Below are 23,086 nucleotides of genomic sequence, written 5' to 3' on the forward strand. Positions count from 1 at the left end.
GGCAAGAACTTGTTTGGTTACCTTGTACAGCAAAATTAACGAAACCATATATACTAATGCAAGCTTCCTTTCAAGACGCTCCATTACGTACAGATTCCACTACATACGAAATATAACAAATACAAAAGATGTACATACCAGGTTTTCCTTCAGGAAAGTAAAGCAAGCATCGAATGCTGAGTGGTACATCAGTTGAATAATGAAGGTGGAATCGAGGTCGATCATAAGAATTACCTACGAACCTGTAGAATTCATCATGCATTTCTGGCGTCACTTCTTTTGGGTTCATTAACCACAAAGGCTAAAAAAAGAAAATATTAAGTATTTAATATTTATTTTATTTTATTTTCAATATGTAACAATTAAGTTTCACAAATGTTTGTTTAATTAAAATTTTACCTTGATATTTCATATTTTATGTACAGACAAAATAATTAAATGTAAATAAAATGTAGTTTTAGAAATAAATTATAATTACATAATGGAAAACACTCTGGACTCTATAACTACAAGTTTTCGAAAGGCGTGAAATGAAATTAAATTTCTATTCTTATTAGAGAACAAACACCTCATCCAGTTCTTTTCCAGGTGGTAAAGTGTCACGGACCGACGGCACGTTGCCACGTTGGATAGAAACGGCTTGCACTGTATTAGAAAAGATATAGAACGAACTTCCTGGAAAACGCAATAAATGCGTCTTCCTACCTCTCTAATAAATTCCATCGGATCGCTTTCCAACCGAACGACAGCAACTAGAAGATTCCTGTATAGAAGAAATTCCAGCAGTGTTAAGGGTTCGTAGTATTGTATCATTGACGGAGGAGTGTCGGACATATCTACTAGCGCTCTTCATGCATGAAAGGCCATGCAGGCACTGGTATTAACATTTATTTATTTATTTATTTATTTATTTATTTATTTATTTATTTATTTGTATAGTTCCAGACATAGTATGTTGGGCATTTCACACTGAAACATGAGCAGTAATACGCGAAAGTATAACAGAACATCAACAAAAATTTACATAATATTACTTACAACTTTTCATAATGTGGATCGTAAAATTCTTTCAGGGGTAAATATAATTTTGACAGGTTGAATTCAGTACGAAGCTTATAACATATGCGATCTTTGGATTACTGGAAGTCGAAATTTATCAACTTTTCTGTGACGAGTATTGTGCGATGCTATATTCACTGTTTTCATGGAGTAGTTTCACTGTTTGACCAACGTAGCTCAGAAACTCTGTGAGGTACTGAAAAGAAGTCGAGAACAGTACCCAGACTGGAAAAAGGTGTAGGGCAGGTCATAGACCAAACACATCAGTATTCCACTAGAAGTGAAATCAAGGCCTTGCAATAAATAGATAACGCTATAAAATTTTGAGTTTCTGTAACTCTGTAAAACATCTCTAACATTTGCATGGAACTTCTTGTAACAAAAGCAATGTATTCACTAGGGTTGCCAGACTGAACCGAAGGTTAACCGACAGACCAGCGCCCTTTGTGTAAATGGGAAACTGGAGTTCTTACTTTGCATGTTATTACCACCAATACTTCTAACACTTACCAGTGCTATTACTAATTACTAAAACTACCATTAAAACAAACCAAACATGGACCGTACCTAACTTAATATAAATGATACAAACATTAGTGATTATAGATACCTACATTAGGATCACATAAATGACATTTACAATATATTGTAACGTTAGTACGACTGTACATCCGTTACTTCTCACGATAATTCTTGAACGGAGGTGAATTTTAAAATTCTTTTTCGGCAATGCATAGTTAGAGCAATGATCTCGGCCAAGTTCGTTAATGGAGACAATTCGATAACATATCTTAATGAATAACGGTGACTTAACGTCCGTCCATTACTTTACACGATAACTCTTGAACAAAAGCGAATTTTTGAATTCTGTTTTTTGCAATAGACAGCTAGATCGATTATTTGGGCCGAGTTCGTTAACAGAGTCAATGGGTAACGGTGACTTACGTCTTTCTATTATTTTACATGACAACTCTTGAATGAAAGAAGACTTTTGAATTATGTTTTTTTGCAATAGAAAACTAGATCGATTATCTCGGCCAAGGTTGTTAACGGAACCAATCCGTTAACACAGCATTTCCCAACCGGTTTGCCGCGAACAGGTCGCTGGTGTGCCGCGAGGAAATAGAAACAAAATTGTTAATTCTATAGGAATCAAATTGCAAGACAGAGAAAAATGTATATTTGTATTTCACATTACTATGAACCTCTACTATGAATCTACAAAAGTTCCATACTGTGTTACTTTTCTGTACATTTTTAATCTTGAGAAAAGTATTTGTTATCATTGTCATGACCATTATTGCTTCATTGTTGTTGCAGTTTATTTCGTAACTTGAAATTTCAAAATACTGTATCATTCAATCCTTTTCACAAAGCAAACATGCGTAAAAAAATACCTACATTTGTGTTTTAAAAGTACAAGAAATTTGTTTATTCGTTCGTTATTTAGTGATCTTCCTTTCTAGTGAAAGGTTGGATACAGTTTTCGAAAAAGAAAGTGGATTTTTAAAAAACCCGAGTTCTATATTTCACTGCAATTGTTTACTATTTTTAAATTAGAATGAACAATAAGCATAATGATTTATTACAAAGGAAAACCAGTCATCGAGCTTTCTTCTCTGTGAGAAAATCAATAGGCCTAATCACAGAAAAAAAAATATCACGGTATTTCATATATACAAATAATAATAATAATAATAATAATAATAATAATAATAATAATAATAATAATAATAATAATATCTATATATATGAATGTGCCGCGAGAATTCAAGTTACACCTGTACTGTGCCGCAAGTTGAAAAAGGTTGGGAAACGCTGCATTAACACCTTAACGGGTAATGGTGACAGTCCGTCCGTTATTCCACACGATAAATTTAGAACGAAAGTCATTTTTTAATTATGATTTCTAGAAAAGATAGTTAGATTGATTATTTTGGCCGAGTTCGATAATGGAGTCAATCCATTAACATATTAATGTGTAACGGTGACTTACGTCCACCCGTTACTTTACAGATAACTCTTGAACAAAAACTATTTTTTGATTTTTTTTGCAAAGGTAGTAGAAATTACACATCTCGTCGTTAGATGGCAACAAATGTCCTCCAGCAGTTGATATCTAGAGAACGAAATTGAAATTTCGAGTGGGTGATTCTTTTTACTGTTTACCAAAGTTAATTATTCATATATATGTTTATGAGTCTCTCATCTGAACACAAATTGTCATTACAACTTCTGTTGATATTCTATCTGTTTATCAAACTTTCATAACACTAAACACTCCATCGACATTTGCATTACTGACTAGTGTAGTGAGAATATACTACATTATTTTGAACAAGTTTAGTGCATCTGCTTCCTTGAAAAACGTACTTCATTATTTACAGCTATTGTTATCCTTCCTACGAAGTGGTCACATTACAGATTTCAAAACAGAGAAACACATTCTGTATTTCATTTCCATAGAAACTAATTGAACTTTCATCTCCACTTCTGTCAAATCATTAAATGAAAGCTGTGTTGATGCTGCCCGGTAATATAGACCCAACAATGAAGATAACTTTACAATAATTTAGAATTATAATAATAATTTTAAAATAATAATAACAGCAATTTACAATAATGAACAAGAATTTAATTTTACAATAGTTGTATTTTCATTCATCATTCTGTCGTTTATCCTAAAAGCCGTAAGCACGGGACGCTGAACTAATAAAAACTCATTTCATTCTTCGAGGAATATGAATATTGAGGGTATATATCTATCTATATCGATATATATATATTACGTACAATGCTCTGGAAATAACTTTCGAAACTTTTAATTGAGTTGAAAATGAAATAAAATCTTTCAGTTTAACGTATCACAAGTGTGACCTTCTTTTAAGCTGAACATATGCGTGAGGTGGTTTATTACGAACAGGACAATAAGAATTGTGATAGTTTAATTACGTATTAACCAGTTGGTAACATTGTTGTTTGTATTTAGTTATAAAACCGGCCGTCTGCATCGTTCGTTGGTTGAGATATGCTAAAGAGCGTATCTTTACCATATACACAATATAATTTAAATAAAGAACCTATTCAAAACAACCGAGTTGAATATATATATATATATATATATATATATATATATATATATATATATATATATATATATATATATATATATATATATATATATATATATATATATATATATATATATATATATAATCGCATCCAATTGACGGTGCAGTTTTACTGTACGGATCCACAGATTGTAAAATGTACGAAAAATGTGGGGAAATCTTTAATTTTCCCATTTTATGTCGAGAACACAACCCAACGAACCCCTGCGAGGCTTCTAACCCGTTCCTACCCCTACTCCTACTACTATTACTACTTATACTATGGATCCGTATAGTAAAACTGCACGCGATTGACAACAAATAACATTAACGCCATAGAATTCACTTCTCCAGATTTTGTCGAAAACTGTGCATCATAATTTATCCCAATTTTGTTTTTCTTGATGTGATCTATCAAATAACCATATTTTCCGTTAAACGCTAATGATATTGAAAAATTATTTTAATTTTATATATTTAGAACTTACCTGAATAACATTGGCCCTCGTTCCATTAAGAAATATGGGACTGCTTACGAAGTTGCTATACTTCTTAATCACTTCTGTAAAAGCATAGAACAGGTTAACTAGTATCTGTAGAATCTACTTTATACAGTTCTACCATACAACACAAAACAGGTTAACTAGTATTTATATGATCGCATTAGGTATTAGGTAATGACAACTTTTACCTAATGTTTGAGGTGAAACAAATATCGATTGCTTGTGTAGAATTTGATTTCGGTTTCTTTTCATAAAATTATATTAATCTACACTGGAATTAATCTACATTTTCAAACATGTTTTCTTTAGGAGTCTGGATAGCCCTATTATTATTATTACCCCTTCTTCGTATCTTCATATGGTTTTTTAAACAGGTTCCTCATTTTGTTATAAGATGTACACATGAAGAATCAAGGAGTATTACACAACGATTGGAAAAATATCTGAACACAGGATGTGACAATTAACTCAGAAGACATCTGTCTTGCAAAAGTTTCCCAATCATACACACAACGAGTATCTATCTTCTATATATATATAAATGAAACTAACTATGTTTCTGACTTAATAACTCTTGAACGATCCCACCGATCTCGATCAAAGTTTCAACACAGATGAGGTTCGGGCCTAGAATGGTTTTCATCATTTCATTTTGATGATGTATTGTGGGGGAGGGGTATATATACAGTGTGTTTGAAAAAGAACTCCCTAGTAATCTAGTAATGTGTCCTAGAATTTGTACAAAGTGACATACACTATTCTAGTTTGTGGTGTTTGATTCATCAATTCTCCAAGTTTGGCTCCCCTGCAGCTGGTAGGTCTGCTTGACCTTGAGACGGCACCAGTACTGTTTTTCTTTTTTTCCTGCTTACTCAGTTCAGTCCAGGCAGGCGTGCAGTGCAGAGCAACTCAGCAACAATATGTATTCAGCAACAGAATGCGTAGTGTGTTATTTGGCTTGTGAAAACTGAGTCAGTTATAACAGTGCAACGTAATTTTAGACGTCAGTATGGTGGTGAACCACCTACAGCAAAAACTATCCGTCATTGGCTAAAGTCTTTCCAGGAATATCGTCTCGACGTGTGCAGGGCCACAAATGGATCCCACGTTGAAGTCTACCAACATTAAACAAAACTTGAAAAAATTCTCTTTCATTATATGTACTCATTGATATAAGTTTTCATTCATTTCCCAATTAAATTTATATTTAAAACTAGGGAGTTCTTTTTCAAACGCCCTGTATATGACCGATATTAGTGTCGAATTCATAGTTTTCGGTGTCGCTGAGATGAACACTGACACTTCCGATGCCGTCTAAATCCAAATTCAGCCAAACAACTTGGGAAGGGTCGAGATATATATATAAAAATAATCAATATCAAAGAGTACTTCCGTAATAGTAAAAAGTGACTGACTAACGGAACATATTTATAATATTTCATCTTTTAACCCAGCGAAGCGGATAATTGACGCTAGTTAAGAATATAGTGGTGGAAAAATATTTCCACAGCTTGTGATCAAATATCTGAAAAGAGGAAATGGAATTCTGATAATTGATAACAGATTCCAGTAGAAAAGAAAATTAACACATACACAACATGAGGACTAGAAAACCGTAGTGGCCGATCTCGAGAGAAGTCACATCGGTAAAAATGCAAATTTTAACGTTAACAAGCTAAGGAAAGAAAGCTTCCTACAGACTAAGTGAAAAGTACCTACTATATAGTGAGAACTTAGTATATAAGCTAAGCTTTCGCCACTTAGCTTGTAGCGAAAGAATTTTTAACTTTTACTGATCTCCTTCAAGAGCATTAACCTCTTGAATTCAGATAGGAAGAAAAACAGGTGCAATTTAGTTCTAGTCTGTTTGTATGGTCAGGAACAATACGAATTTAGAAAGGAAGAAAACAAAAGGTGCAATTCGGTTCTTAAGTCTATTAATATGGTCAAGAACAATATGAATTTAGAAAGGAAGAAAACAAAAGGTGCAATTTAGATCTAAGTCTGTTAGTATAGCCAGGAACAGTATGAATTTAGAAAGGAAGAAAACAAAGGTGCAATTCGGTTCTTAAGTCTGTTAGTATGGTCAGGAACAATATGAATTTAAAGAAGAAGAAAACAAAATGTAAAATTCGGTTCTTAAGTCTATTAGTTTGATCAGGAACAATATGAATTTAGAGAGGAAGAAACCAAAGGTGGAATTTTGTTCGAAACCGCGTTAGTATGGCACGGAACAGTACGAATTTTAAAATGAAGAAAACAAAAGGTGTAATTTAGTTCGAAACCTGGTTAGTTTTGCCAGGAACAGTAGGAATTTCGAAAGGAAGAAAACAAGAGATACAAATTGGTTCTAAACCCGGTTAGTTTGGCCAGGAACAATATAAATTGAGCAATAAAACAAGAGATGCAATTTAAAGCTGGTTAGTTTGGCAAAGATCAATTTGAATTGAGAAGGGAAGAAAACAAGAGGTGCAATTTAGTTCGAAACCCGGTAGTTTGGCCAGAAAGAATATGAATTTAGAAAGGAAGAAACGAAAGGTGCAATTACGGCAGGATCTTGAATCCTGCGAACTACGCAGGAGGCGTCTGTTCAAGAGTGCGTCACAGTGGAAAGGAAGTTATGTTTTTAAATGTGAATATCTACTAAAGAAAATGTTATGATGAAAAATTTTCCAAACAGTTTCAAATAAATATTATAAAAATACAGATAAAATACATTAAAGGGTCAATAAAGTCTCATCTTTGAGTGTTTGGCTGTAAAACAATCCCTTACACATGAAATGGGCTCGTACATTAATCAGCGCCAATGCCACACAAAGAAGTGGTGCTAGTAGAGATGGTACCGAGACATACTTTTAAATACCAAGACGAGACTGAAACCGAGACGGACTTTTATATACCGAGACGAGACTGAGACCGAGACAAACCTCTATAAATCTAGACGAGACTTAGGTCAGTCTCGAAAGTCTGTCTCGTCTCGAATATTGATATTGATAGCTATTAAAATTGTTTACTCAAAATTTGTTTTGTTGCTGTGTTAAATGATATGGGAACGGTTGACTGATATACAGTGGCGTATTTAGGGGGTGGCTATCGAGCTCAAGCCCCTCCGGAAATAAATTTGTGATCATTTTTTCGCACAACACAATTGCTTCTTACTCGTTCCTCAAGCCTCTCCCGAAGTAAAATCCACTGTTGATGTATATAATGCTGAAATTTTACATCAAGTTATGTGAAGTATTGAAGGGGAAACTCTTCTACATACTCTGCAATACCACTAGATAAACAAGCAGTGTTGCTATTGCACTAGGTAAGGTATTACATATTTCTAACTTAGATATTAAATAAAAGCACAATACCACATACATTATTCAGTGTAACAAAGGACAATACAGTATCACTAATATTAACATTTTGGAGATTTCTAATAACTCAAATGGCATGGTCGGTGCAATGCGCATCAATTGTATCCTAGCGTCAAATATGATAATGGTATAATGAATTTTGAATGAATGAAGGAGCAAAGTTACAAGAAATGAAAAATTTAACCTTTTCTAAAGACTGTACTTCGAAAACGTGCTGACATACCACATCTCATCACGTAGATGCTTCCAAAAGACTTAAATGATCATAATACCATTTGCAACAATTGTTATTTCAAACCGTTTCAGTGATACTAAACACATGGGTAGTGATTGTTATGCTGCTTAAAATGACGTATTTGTGTTAAATTTTTATAATGATTGTTGCTTTCCTTTGCTTCTATGGCATTACAACTATAGTTTTTGGGGGTTTTAATTACAAGTCGCAGCTACATTATTTTAAGCAGTGTTGCCCACTTAAATAAATTGCTAAGTATTATTCTAAATATAGTGCAAATAACGTAGCTAAACTGTAAAATATTTCAAAATTGCTCGTAATTTGTTTTATGGTGTAGGAATGTTTTAAAAAGACGACATTTCTCATAGTCTTTGGGCTACTTATAATGTTAATGTCAAAGTTTTCGTTCCAGCAATACATGTAAATGCCAATTGTAATTGAAATTAAATGTATCTGAAAACTTCTCAGTAACACTTATTGTTCCCCCTAAACCTTAGGCCTGGTATACACTTTAGATTAAAACCGTGCTTAATTAAAAATTCTAATTACACCCTAATTACATTTGACTTGCTTTAGTTTGACCACCGATCACCTCAAACTTGATCCCTATCATATAGCTATATGCAATTATTCAAGAACTTACAGTTAGTAATACACATTGTGTTGATTTTTTGTTTGGTTTGTTTTAGTTTCACGTCCCACGATTATGCTAGGACGGCTAAAGGAGACGTGGAGCTACTGATTATAGTGGAATCCGAACCATTTCGGTCGTTCAAATGCACCCCCACCGGGAATTGAACTCGAGACCATGCGTACCGAAGTCAAGCGTGTTAGCCGCTAAATCAAATGGGGGTCCTCACATTGATTTAAATATTTGAGTCAGTGTTGGCAGATCCAAAGATCAAAAAGTAGTGTGTCTGTGCTCCAAAATTAGCAGATTTAAACTATTTGTAGCCCAGATATATAGAAGTAAATTATTTGGCAACTAGTGACTGGTACTAATGAAATCATTTTAACACGGGCTGAAAAATGTGCTGCACATATTGCAAGAAGAAATTATGATCGATGGACGTAAACAATTCTAGACTGGATACAAAGAGACAAAAACAGCCTAGGAAACATCCGCATACAAGATGTGGCGAAATCAAGAACCACTGGGGAGTAACCTGGAAAAGAATTGTCCAAGATAGATAGTTGTGAAGAAGACTTGGAAAGAGCTTCATTCAGCAGTGGATTGATAATGATTGATTATGACGCTCGTGATGATTTTATTATATCTGAATCTCAGAGGTAAACTAAATCAAGTCATAATTTCGTTATTTTAAAGGAGAAGTGAAAACCGTTTCCCTAAGTAAGACCTATAGTACAGTTTTTCAAACTGTACTAAGTAGTTACAAAGTAGTAGGATGCTTTCAGACTCACATTACTGCACCAATAGAAAGAACATAGTCTATTAAAGAAGTATTCTTAACTCAATTTCGACCAAAAATTGACTTAGCATAGTCTACTTCTAAAATTCAGATATAAATATAACTTTTACTAGGTAAGTAAGGGTAAAAATGAATCCAAAATTTAACAAAAGTAGTACAGCGAAAAAAAAAAATGACTCTTTAACCCTTCATGTTGCATCAAAACTACGAAAATTAATACAAAAGAAAACTAGAAAGTTAAGAGTCACTTGTTTTGGCGAGAGAGACAAAATAGATACAGATAGCTCGAATTACCTACCCGTATATACTTACATAATATGTATGCCCATGTTTCGCAAGTAATTTTCAATAAATATAAAATTTCAAAGTAATGAACGCACGATTAGTTTTCTGGAATAAAGATCGCATTCACTGCTGAGAACTCAGGAATAAGCTTAATCTATGTTACAGCACTGGTTATATGCTTATGTAATGCATTACGACTTTATGAACTTATATAAGAAACAGAATGTACTTAAAATGAGACGCGAACTATGCGAAACGTCAGACTTTGAATCTAACTTGTTTGATGATCCAACCCGAGACCACACATAGAAAAAATGAGTGTCATAGCTCCCACCACAAGATTCAGGAGGTTCGTGTTATAAAGTGTCAAATAAGCACGGAGATGTGAAACGGAAATAAAACATTTGATCAATTTGAAACAAAATATATTGTAGTAATAATTTACCCTATTTGTTAAGATAATGAACGTTACATTCTGTTTTTAAAATGACAGTCAAAGCAGAATGTATTGGATAATAAAGGAGAAATTGTAAAATTTCAATTTCTATACGATTAAATACATTCGTACTGCTATGCGTTGCGTTATTCGTTAGGAGGTATTGAACAATTCTGATTCAAAAGAAGGAAATAAAACTACTGTATAGTACTGGAGTTAATTGAATGGGGTTTAATTGTATAGGCAATAGTGAGGCTATATGAGACAACGTCTATTGCTGAAATATGGGTTACTATTAGGGTTTTATTCCAGGCATGATATACCCACTGATCATTGAACCTGGAACACACGCATGGGAAGCATTAGTGTTAGCAAATTAGCAATGAAGAGGTACACCATACCATAATTCTAAGTCAAGAATGAAGGCAAAATATAAGAAGCGAAAACGACAGACTGTAAGATAATAATACTTTCACAATTTATTTCTAGACTTTTGAGACGAGACCAAGATTTGGCCCTCGAGACCGAGATCGAGATAAGCATCTGTTTGGCCGAGACGAGACCGAGATGGCGATTTTTGACTCTAGACGAGATCGAGACCACTATTTATCGACCGAGACGAGACCGAGACTATGCAAAGTCTCGTCTCGTCTCGATAGCATCCCTAGATGCTAGTTTGAGGAACATTTCTCGAAGCGCAGGGAGATTTAGGAAAGATTTTTAAAGAGGGAGAAAGGTAGATTTTACGAATATGAGATAAAATGTAGGAAAATTTACTTTTTCAATAGATGTTATATTAAGCACTACGGCAGTAAGACTAAAGACAGCGGCATTATTTCAACAATCCCACCATATGCACAAAATACAAATGTAACAGGTTCTTCCTTCGTCTCCCACCAACTCTTCCGCTAGAAAATACCATTGGCAAATATATCTCTATGTCTTTGAAATGGGAATGGATCAACAACCATATGCACAAAAGGTAGTCAACTGCGCGTGTTGCTTATGGATTGAGTGACATTATCAGAGTTGAAAGAAATATCTTCACGGATGCCCCACCTTGTCATACACAGTGTCCCCACATAGTGCTTCGGTTCAATGACCACAGTTAAGGGTTGAGAAAGGTCAACGCAAATAAAATGCACATTATAGAAGTTCAAGCGACTAGGCATTTTTGTCCATTGGTCCAGGGAGGGGGCGAATAGTAAGAAAAGACGGGCAGTACTGTACATCATATTGATTACTTCTGAGGGAAATTTTAACTTAAGTTCCTAATACCACTGGCCCACTGCTTAATGCTCACTTTGTTAATGTCTATTAGTCCGTTCGGCATTCGTCAACATTTTCGTTTCTATCCTGAGTCGTTTAGTTTTAGGGGCAGCGGTGGCTCAGTTCGTCCACCAACGGCGCGTTCACCTCTGGTGCATGGGGTCCATGGTTCGATCCCAGCTCGCGCCAAGTGAACTTTGTGGTGGACAAACACCGTGTGTGTGGGTTTCCTCGGGGTTCTCTTGTTTCCTCCCACTTTCTTCATTCCACCATTTTATTCATTTCTCATCATCACCGTCTCCTTTAGCCCACCCGGCATAACCGTTGGACGTAAAACTCAAAAATTTCATTTTTTTCGTTTAGCTTAAGGTTTTTTTTTTTTTTAAATGAAAAGTGTGTTTTCACTTTTCAATAGTACTTTGCTTTTCATGTAATAATAATGGCCGAAAAAGTGGAGCACTTTAATGAAAAAGAAAGCTACGAAACTTCAAAGAAGATGAGATGCAAGCGAAAGCTCTTTAAAAAAAAGTTTCTTTCGACTTCTGGACAAAATTTCGCAAGTGATAGTCATACAAATGCTGAGGTGGGGGAGTTTCTAAACCTGTTACTGTTAACGAAGCATCTGTAAGACGACAAACTTTCGAAGCTGTAACTTTGTTTTACTTGACTATATTAATTTAATTGTTAAATTAAAACGAAATAGATGCAGCCTCTTCGCTTACAGGTCTGAGTTAAATTTAATGTATTTCAAAATTTTTTTGAATACAATTAGTTTTCACGCAGTATATGCGTAACGAAAGGTCAGTAGGATTATGAGTAACACAATTTTTAGAAATCTCACTGTCAACCACAGCAGCATATATACATATGCTCGTTGTATTATATCAGTGTAACAATCATTATCAATCCATTCTCTCGTATTAAATTCAGATGGAGCGATATTTTTAAACTTCTGGTAACAGTCCTAGTGCAAAGTTGAGTTTTAGTTACTTGTGTTTAGGGATGCACCGACAGGAGATGGTCCGAGAGTTTGGATTCCCCAGAACTTTTAATTCTTAAGAAAATTAGCACAATTTCAGAGGAGAAATACACAGAACTATTTGCATTTTGTAGGCTACTCCGAACAACCTTCGGACTCAAAAGAGAAATATTGGGTGCGCCAATGCTAGTGTTAATATTGTTACTCATTTGCCTGATTTGGAATGTGTATCTTGGAAAGAGACATGAAAGAACTAAATTGTTTTATAGAACTAAAAGGCCCTGAAAAGAATTTTTGCGGGGGCGGGTGATGAATACGGTATTTTGCGGGAGGGAGCTGATTTTGAAGTTCCGGCACTGGATCGAAGATAAATGAAATATTGACAAAGTCCCACACTTTTGTCATGTGTTATGTATTAAACAAGTTCAGCTAAAATTAATAAACAATTATTTGAGATCAACTGTACCTCAAGAACAATTATATGGACTAGCTTAGATGGCTATTGAAAATGACATACTCAATGAAATGGATATGGATGCAATAATACGAGATATCGCCAAATTGAAAGCCAAAACATTTCTCTTTATAACATGAATTTTTCAGTAACAAAGGAAACGAAAAATTAAGCTAATTATCATTAATCTCATCAGTAGAAAGTGCCATGTAAATATAACGAAGCGTAAAAGCATACTTTTTTGGGGGGGGTCAAAATCAAACATGTGTTAATATTAGAGCTGAAACTCATTTATTCTGTTTCAACTTTTATGTTCCAATTGTACTTGTCAAAATACATCTTAGGGGTATACCTTAGTTCTGCATTGTGCTTATTTAATAAAAAGAATGCTATTAATTATTAACATTGAAATTTCGTTCAGTATTCATCCAAGACAATTAGTTATAATTTCGTCACTTTTTTTGTTAATATTCACAGGTAGATTAAAGATATTTGCAATTGTAACAATTATTTGATGAATTTTTGTCCATTACAACTTTCCACTCTTTTATTATCATTTACATGGGGGCGCCGAAATATTATTTGCTTACACTTGAGAAATGTCTAAAACCGGCAAAGCAAAGCATTGCTACATGCATATGTGATGGATAAGTTTCTAGCTTTGCGCTTATTGATGTTCACTAAGAGGTGTTTCCGATCCTTGATTCCTTATCTCATTGCTTTTGTCCTTTCCTGTTATCCTAAAAATATAATATTTAGGTTTATATGTATCATGATACAGATGTTTGAAACCTTACTTTACGAAAGCTGCGCTATGTGTTCGTGTAGTTACTTGCCAACGCCGGTAGCATGGTCCTGTAACCCAGCTTTCTTAAAGACAAGCACGGGCGTCAATCCCACCGGGGACGTGGTCTCCCCTAATATTTATAAAACGGTTTTCATTCCTCCCAATATTTCAAGTATCTTAGTCAACTATGACCCAAACGAGATTCAATCATATAGCAGTTTGCTGTGTTCACAGAACAATGTTAGGCAAAGTGGATATGAAAACAGAAGCACAAAAGTTTGTTTCCAATTGTGAAAAAAGGTAGTTCGTTTTTGGTCCTATGAAAGTAAAGGTGGAGTAAACTGTTTTTATTTAGATAGCGAACAGCAAAGCGAGTTTAGTTTAGCTATTAAAAAAGAATTAACTGCACATTGTTGAGCTTCATTTACATTAGTTGTAGCTTGTAGGCCTAATACTTGTTTTCAAAACTTTATGTTTCTGAGTATTCACTTCACACTATCTTTTATCATTGTTTTGTTTTTGGCATACACTTGGTAGCATTTAAATTTAATTAAAATTGTAAAACAAGTTGAATTTCACTGTTTGAATAAACAAACAATCTGTAAAATGGAATCAAAGGCAAAAATAAACACAAAAATTCTTATTTATTGTTTTAAGTCAAAAAGCTTTAAAATACAATGTACGAAGACTATTTTTATTTGCCGGGGAGGGCCGCCGGAACCTCCGCTTTCCTGGTGTATTCCATACATCCCAGTGCCCCCGGTAGTCTGCTCCCCCGGGTAGTCTGCTCCCCCTAAGTTTATGTACTGCTGACACCAATGGGGACAAATAGTGTGGTGAGTTACGGCCTATACGAGGTGAGTACCAAATGCGAAACAAGGTGCATAGCAAACCTGGACTAAAAATATTTGCTTCGCAATGAATCCTCAGTTTTGAAAATGGACAGAAGTCGCTTGAGGATGTATCTTGGGAGCAGAATGGATAGTCAGTATCGGAAAAAGCTTTATTTCATAGGTGAATATATTAAAAACAAACATAGAAGTTTGAAATTTTGCACAATTAAACTTAAGACTAATAGGGCCCATACACTTTCAGTTTTACTGCACAATCCAATTGTACTAAAAACTGGGCAAACAACTAAGTGATGAATTGACCATGTGTGGGTTACGTTCAGCTTATCGAGCATTTATCGTTTCAGTTGATTCAGTTGCCTCAAATTTTCTGTGCAGTGTACTTCTCAAAGCAGCAGACAGTATGGTAGTGATTATTCCGTAGAGTCTACTTCTTCTCAGCAAGTAGATAATGTTATTATACTTTAATGAGTAACAAAAAAGTATTTATGGTTTAATTGCGGTCTCATTACTAGCTGAAACTGAACTTCACTGTTCGTATTCCTGGCCAAACTAACCGGGTTTACAACTAATTGTACCTTTTGCTTTCTTCCTTTCTAAATTCATATTAATGGCCAAACTATCCGGGTTTTCAACTAAATTGTACCTTTTGCTTTCTTCCTTTCTAAATTCGTATTGTTCCGGGCCAAACTAACTGGGTTTAGAACTAAATTGTACCTTTTGCTTTCTTCCTTTCTAAATTCATGTTCCTGGCCAAACTAACCGGGTTCACAACTAAATTGTACCTTTTGCTTTCTTCCTTTCTAAATCTGTATTGTTCCTGACCAAACAAACCGGGTTTCGAACTGAATTCCACCTTTGGTTTCTTCCTTTCTAAATTCATATTGTTCCAGGGCAGACTAACCGGGTTTCGAACTAAATTGCACGGTTGCTTTACTCATAGCTCTTAATACAGCATAGCAAATAAGCACACCACAGAATAATCATCACAATATAGGAGCAATTTAATATTTCTCCTTGAAATAAAGATTTTAAAGAGCAAAAGAGGTTCACATTTCTTTTATTTGCTTCCACTTATAAATAAGAGCATGGATTTCTTAAAGAGAGGTGAGTATCCGCTATACCTTAATCAGATAGACTGAATATAGTACAGAATCATTACACAAGAAATCATGGAATTAAATTTACAATAATAGCTTCAGAATCCTTATTCTAATACATTACACACCAAGTGCTGTAATTAAATTTGCACATACCTAGGTAATTGCAGATTTGCCCATTCCAATTTCACAAACGTGGTAAAAAAAAAAAAGAAAGAAAAACGGATAAATGATAGATGGAATGTCTAATAACTTTGTCATTTCTACACACTTATACGTCCTCACAAAGGTAACTTTAGGTCATAGTTCTTCATCTCAGTTTTCTGCTTTTAATGTTTTTCATAATGTCTACAAGTCCTTAACATGGTTACAAAAAACACCATTTTAACATACCTTTAATAGTGTTTTCGTCACTAAATTCTCGGCACTCTGGTTTAAGGTGAAGTACAATTTTCGTGCCTGGTTGAACACCTTCTGCTTCTTGAATTTCATAGAATCCTGATCTGAAAGAAAAAAGGAAAATTGCTTTAAAAAGTGGGATTTGTGATGTATGTAGCCCGGCAATATTGTAGTCAATCTGGTACGTACCGTATATAAGGGGTTTCCGAGTTTTAATCACCACCCCTTGAGTAAGATGTTGTGGACAAACAATTTTAACAGGATGAATTTGCAGCGGATCAAAAACACGAAATTAAATTCATTCATAAATAATTATAGGTAAGGAAATGGAACAAGATGTAAACACTATGTTAAACAATTACGTCTGTAAATTCGTTCCATGCGCTGATGATAGTTTTATTTACATAACGAGTGCACTCATTACGGAAAGTTGGCACAGACATTCTTCTTACTTCCTAAATTCCGAAATCTGTTCTGAAACTTTTGGGACTAACTTACCATTAGCTCTCGCATTCGTTTCTCTTTCTGAAAGGCTGGACAGTAACTGGACCAAACAGAATTATCACCCTTACAGTTAACACAGTAGCGTGTGGTCGATGTAAAGGGCTCCGCACCATGACTTTCCTGGCCACAGTTTGCGCAAATAGCAGCAGTCGTATTGCAGTATGTGCAGGCGTGTCCGAAATGCTGACAATTAAAGCAACGAAATGATAGTGGTGCATTTTGAATCGATAATATAAAGCTTTAACGAATTTCGGAAGAGTTGGAAAACTGAAAGAAAGAATCAGGGACTCTGTTGGAATTACTTCACCTGACTTCTTACATTTTATTCGAGCTACTTTAACTACATGTTAATTTGCTAATTCAGATTTATTCTTGTCTTATGCGTTCAAGAGATGTCAGCATGATATTACTCCACAATTAGCAGTTGGTGAGGCTCTACTGAAATGCAAAGCATCCCAATATTATCTAACTTGAGTAGCTTCTCCGTGTTTGTTTGAGCATTTGTTTCAACCAACTACGTGATAATTCGTAACATTTTAATCTTCTTAACTTATTCGGCTATATTATTAGTGGCTATAAGATATGCCACTAATACCACACGGACAGTTGAATTCAACATTTGTACTTTCCTAATTCCTTTCTTTAATCACAAAACATCGAAATATAGGAATAGCGATATTTGTCTTTCCCACAATATCTATACAAGATACTGTTTCGGTCTCGGTCTCATCACATTTGGACTTTTCTGGAGAGGGTGTGTCCGAACATAATTTTTTTCTACCCATACGAGTTTTTATTTTCTACATTTATTAGTGAAAACTTCGTGTGGTCGCCGTAACAGCACATCAAGAACTATCGCAACTTCATAGTAATTCTTGGAGTTAGCCCGTTCTCCATTCTTCGTATAGTGTGCTCACCGAGAGAAGTCATCCTTCATACGTGACAGCCTTAAGGCCACAGATGCCGCTAATGCCCAAAAATATGTATAAATAAATAAATTAAATAAATAAGAATCGTTTGATAGTCCATTTCCTGTGAGGTCGCCACTTCACCAACTAGAAAGAAGTGCGAATTGAAGTGCACGAGTTCATCCAATCGAAACCGTCGAAATGGTACAAATGAAACATCTTGTATAAGAGTGTGATAAATCAGTCCCTCTAATATATATATATATATATATATATATATATATATATATATATATATGGTGATCAGAAAAATGGAAACACCTGAACGAAATTGCAACTTACCAGATTGATATGGTGTCGGGCCACCTTTCCCCTTCAGAACAGCCTTGATGCGACGTGGGATGGAGGCATAGAGGTCGTGAATGGTAGCAAGTGGAATTTTACACCATTCCTCTTCCAGGGCATCGGCCAGTTCTGTGAGAGAGGATGGAGGTGGAAATCGTCGCCGGAGTCGTGTTTCCAAGACGGATCACAGATGTTCAATTATGTTGAGATCTGGGGATTGGGCGGGCCAGGGGAGGTGTTGAACTTCATTCCGATGTTCCTCAAACCACGCTGCAACAACGCCAGCTGTGTGAATGGGTGCATTATCATTCTGGAAGATGGCGTCATTGTCCGGGAACAATATCCGGACCATAGGATGCAAGTGGTCTCCTAAAATTGCGACATAATCGTTGGCAGTGATTCGTCCGCTAAGTGTGATCACAGGACCCAATAAAAACCATGATATTGCGGCCCACAGCATCACCGAGCCGCCGCCATGTTTCACAGTTGGGCGGAGACACTGCAGATCATAAGCTTCTTTGGGCGTTCCCCACACATAAACACGGCCCGTGGTTGGGAATAGGGTGAAGGATGACTCATCCGACCATATCACACGTTTCCAGTCCTCAACGGTCCAAGTTGCATGGTCGCGGCACCATTTGCGGCGTGCGAAAGCGTTATGGTCCCTGATGAACGGTTTGGCCCGTGCAACACGACCCCGTAAGTTCATGTCATGTAATTCGCGGCGGACTGTGATTGTCGAAACAGGGTGGGGGAGGTGCTGATTGAGTTCCTCCGTCACTTGCTTCGCAGTGGCACGACGGTTCTACATGACAATGCGCTTTAATACCCGGCGTGACCTGTCACTCATGATTTTCTTCCGCCCACTGTTCTGCTTCCCCGATGTGGTTTTCCCGTGTGTTGTGTAGGCCGTCATCACCTTCGACACTGTCCCACGCGACACACCTAACACAGTAGCCACTGCCGTCACACTCACTCCACATAACCGCGCACCAACAATTTGCCCTCTTTGAAAATCTGAGAGGTCTCCCATTTTACACTACCTCCGTCTGCTGTTCCACTGCGCTTGACGTAGTATGGAGTCCGACCTAACACACCGTCACCAGCGGTCCGGCTCTGCGGGCGCCACGACACCACTGCCAACCCATACATCTGACGTGTTGCCAACTACAGGTGTTTCCATTTTTCTGATCACCATTTGTATATATATGGTTTGAGTACAAAACCTCGCGGCGTCAATCTCGCGGACCAAAACCTCGCCTGGCCAAAACCTCGCCTCCCAAAACCTCGCCGGGCCGAAACCTCGCCTGGCCAAAACCTCGCGGGACAAAATCTCGCATGGCCAAAACCCCGCCTGGCCAAAACCTCGCCGCCCAAAACGTCGCGGGCCAAAATCTCGCGGGGTCAAAACCTCGCGGGCCAAAACCTCGCCTTGCCAAAACCTCGTCTTCCAAAACCTCGCGCCTCAAAATATCGCCATACCCTAAATCTCGCCTGACCAAAATGTGAATGTTCCAACATATGATAAGGATGACGGTATAAAAGACGCTGTTTCAGAAGAAGTATCACGGGTATTTGACCAAGTGCCGCGATACCATATAAAAATTCTATTTCTGTATTAGAGGATTTCAATGTGAATGTAGGGCGACAGGATGTTTTTAAACTGGTTATAGGGAAAGAAAGTCTGCATAAGCAAAGTAATGACAACTAACGGGGTTAGTTTCGTGAACTTTGGAACATCCAAAAACTTAAAATTTTAACAAAAATCTAATAATATTTATGAAAGTATGAATAATATATGAGTTTTTACGACGTCCCTTGATTATGTTCTGTAGGTTAAAGGAGACGTAGATGACCAGGATGAAGGAAATGATCGAATAAAGGAAGTGGGAGAAAACTGGAATAACCCGAGAAAGCCCGCGCACACGATGTTTTGTATATTATTATTATTATTATTATTATTATTATTATTATTATTATTATTATTATTATTATTATTATTATTATTATTTGTAATGTGGAATTGCATATTAAGAAAATCGTTGGGTAAATTTTAAAGAAAAGTTTCATTCACAGCGAGGTTTTGGCCACGCGATGTTTTGGGTGGCGAGGTTTTGGCCCGGCGAGATTTTGGGCGGCGAGGTTTTGGCAACGCGAGGTTTTGGCCCGGTGAGATTTTGTCCCGCGAGGTTTTGGGCGGCGAGGGTTTGGCCACGCGAGGTTTTGGCCCAGCGAGATTTTGTCCCGCGAGGTCTTGGGCGGCGAGGTTTTGGCCTGGCGAGATTTTGTCCCGCGAGGTTTTGGCCGGCGAGATTTTGGGCGGCGATGTTTCGGCCGCGAGATTTTGTCCGTATCCCGTAGGAACAAGTGAAACAATTTTTCATGAATCGAAAAATTGTCTGTCCTGTAAAGTGATGAAAATTTTCCGATTCATAAAAACATACTCCATTTATTCCTACATCGTTGTTTAGCCGTGATGTGAGGTAGAAAATTTTTTTCTATATTTTTCCGGAAAATTTTCCGTTCTTAACAAATATCAGCGATCAAATAACAGTTCCTCAGTATTCATAAAATTGATTTAAATGATGTATAGAAATGTTAAAAAGTGAAAGATCGTTTAGTTTAAAGAATCTGAAAATTTTCATGGCTCACACAATTTTCAGTACTATGTAGGAACAAGTGAAATAATTTTTCATGAATCGAAATATTTTCTGTCTTGTATGGAAAAATTGAAGAACTTTTTATGAGTCGGAAAATTTTCATCATTTTGAAGCGAAAAGTAAAACAACTTTTTGTGAATCGGAAAGTTTTATTTGCTCTGTAGAAACAAGTGAAAGGAATTTTCATGAATCGGAAAATTTTCATCACGATGGGGAAACAAATGAAAAAAAAACTTTTCACAATCCGGACAATTTTCGATATTATGTATAGTGATGTTTGGTGGAAAATTTTCCACTATATTTAACTTCACATTCAGCTATAAAATTAAATTCGTGTAGAGGAAAGTTAGACAGCAAAAAAATTATCATTTTCCAATTAGCTTTTGGAGACCAGAAAATTTTCTAATATTTCAAATTGGAAAGAAAAAATATACAGTGTTTCTCTCTCTCTCTCTCTCTGCGTGTGTGTGTAAGTTGCAGGGAACATACATAGGGTACAGCGGGGTAATTCGAATAGGCGGGGAATTTGAATAATGTTAAGCATTTTGCCAGCTGGAGTGGAAACGCGGATTGCCATGTTAGTGAACCTGTGGTGGATTTGTAGGTGGTGGTTTGCAGAAGTCGCTCTCAGAAATACAAACTATTCCTTCAGTTCTGAAGGTTTATACGATTTTTTGTTTGCTGCAAGGTAAGTACGAATGTGTGTATTTTTAGGTCGTTATAATTTTCAACGTTGTTTCCTTAAGCTTTCCTTATTATTAACTGGATAAAATGAAACCGCTCTGGATTATAATCGTATCAGTACCATGTGGCGCATTGATATACTGTACACTGGCTTCAACTAATCAGCAGTTTTCATACCACGTTCTGAATGGAATATTCGTCGACTGCGGGGCAATTTGGATAATTCAAAACGGGGCAATTTGAATAGCAGTGAAATTAGAACTATAGGCCTACTATTTTATATTTGTTTGTTAAAAGCGAAAGCTTCTAGTGTTAACAAGGAAACTGCGAATTCTTATTTTGACTTACTGGGAAAATTAATGAACGAGTATGATCTCCATAAACCATCGTATAACGTATTTATAATATGGACGAAAGTAATCTTTCTCTAAATAACAGACCCCTAAAATTTTTGCAGAAAAGGGTAGAAAAGAGGTGGTAAGTTTAACATCTGGGAAAATGTAATGGTGATAGCATGCTGCAATGCCAGAAGGTCTTTTATACCTCCTGTAGTAATATTCAAAGGCGTACGCCTAAATCCGGACTTTAAAACGCAAGATCTCACTCACAACTTTTGTCCTTAGAGTTCTACCAAAGTCATGACATCAAAATGCTTTACCTACCTCCAGACACAACACACGTATTATAACCGTTCGATCGCTCTGTTTTTAAGGCTCTTAAAGCCAATTACCACCAAGAGGCAACTATCTAGATTCACTAAAACCCGAGGTCAGTGATTAGGAAATCTCAGTTCTGCATTTTGTTCACTGAAGCCTAGAAGCGGACAGCTTCTGTTGGACTGGCAGTTAATGGGTTTTCATGTACTGGTATAAGCTATTGAAGCATTTCGATTCGCCCCTTCGGAAACGTAAGGCCTTATTATACATTTTGAGGAGCAGTCTTCTCGGAAAGAATATCTTAACAACGCGCCTTCTTCTTCCGGTCATGGCTCTCAAAACTTTGTCCCAACGAAGCCTATAGATGAACCCATACAACAAGTGCTTCCCAGCCCAGAAAAAGTTTGTGTGCAGAAGAGACGTCGTGTCGCAGGAAAATCATGCCACTCAGCTTCTGAGAATATTCGGGCAATGAGAATAAAACACCTCCGAGGAAAGACGCAAGCATCAGGTGCAACAAAATCCAAAGACACTACAAAAAAGAAGAATGCTAATACAGAACCTGCCAAGAAAAAAACAAATGAATGCTCGAAAGAAACTAATATCCTCTACCCCTCCCAGTGACGAAAATTTAGGCCTAAGTCTAAAGATGGCTGCAGGCAATGAAAGTCAAACAAGGAATTGCTATTTTTGCCTTCTTAATTACTATTCAGAACGTTCTGCTAGAAAGGGAGACTGGATTCGTTCCCAGCGTTGTAAGATATAGTTCTACCAACTGTGTGTCGGTGCAGAAGGTCGAAAACAGTTTATCTGTTGTCATTGTCGTTAAATACGAACGATGGAAGATGAATTAACCAATTACGGCTCTTTGCCTTAGACAATGTTCTGAACATTTTTTTTAGTGTAGGCCTACGTTCAAAAAGATAGCTATAGGTGACGCATATTTACAATTTATGTAGGCCTACAACTTTTCATTCAAAATTAGCATATTTCAACTACCGTAGAAATTGCAATCTAACTATTAAATAGTTTATACATTATTTCTATAAGACTTGTTTATTTTGTTG

General features: G+C 36.3%; 1 protein-coding gene across 2 annotated transcripts in view; it reads right to left on the minus strand.

The window, feature by feature from the left end:
- The window catches only part of Trap1 (TNF receptor associated protein 1), a 481,869-nt gene that overhangs the window by 57,544 nt on the left and 401,239 nt on the right, over positions 1-23,086 (minus strand). For both annotated transcript variants that reach the window (XM_081738896.1, XM_081738897.1), the window contains 3 exons: positions 16,257-16,366; positions 4,658-4,731; positions 139-301 (listed from right to left, as the gene is read on the minus strand). In XM_081738896.1, coding sequence (XP_081595022.1) covers positions 139-301; positions 4,658-4,731; positions 16,257-16,366 — 347 coding nt within the window. The remainder of the gene's footprint in view (positions 1-138; positions 302-4,657; positions 4,732-16,256; positions 16,367-23,086) is intronic.

The sequence above is a fragment of the Thermobia domestica genome, chromosome 14, assembly GCF_964235325.1.
Source record: "Thermobia domestica chromosome 14, izTheDome1.hap1.1, whole genome shotgun sequence".
Classification (NCBI taxonomy): Eukaryota; Metazoa; Arthropoda; class Insecta; order Zygentoma; family Lepismatidae; genus Thermobia; species Thermobia domestica.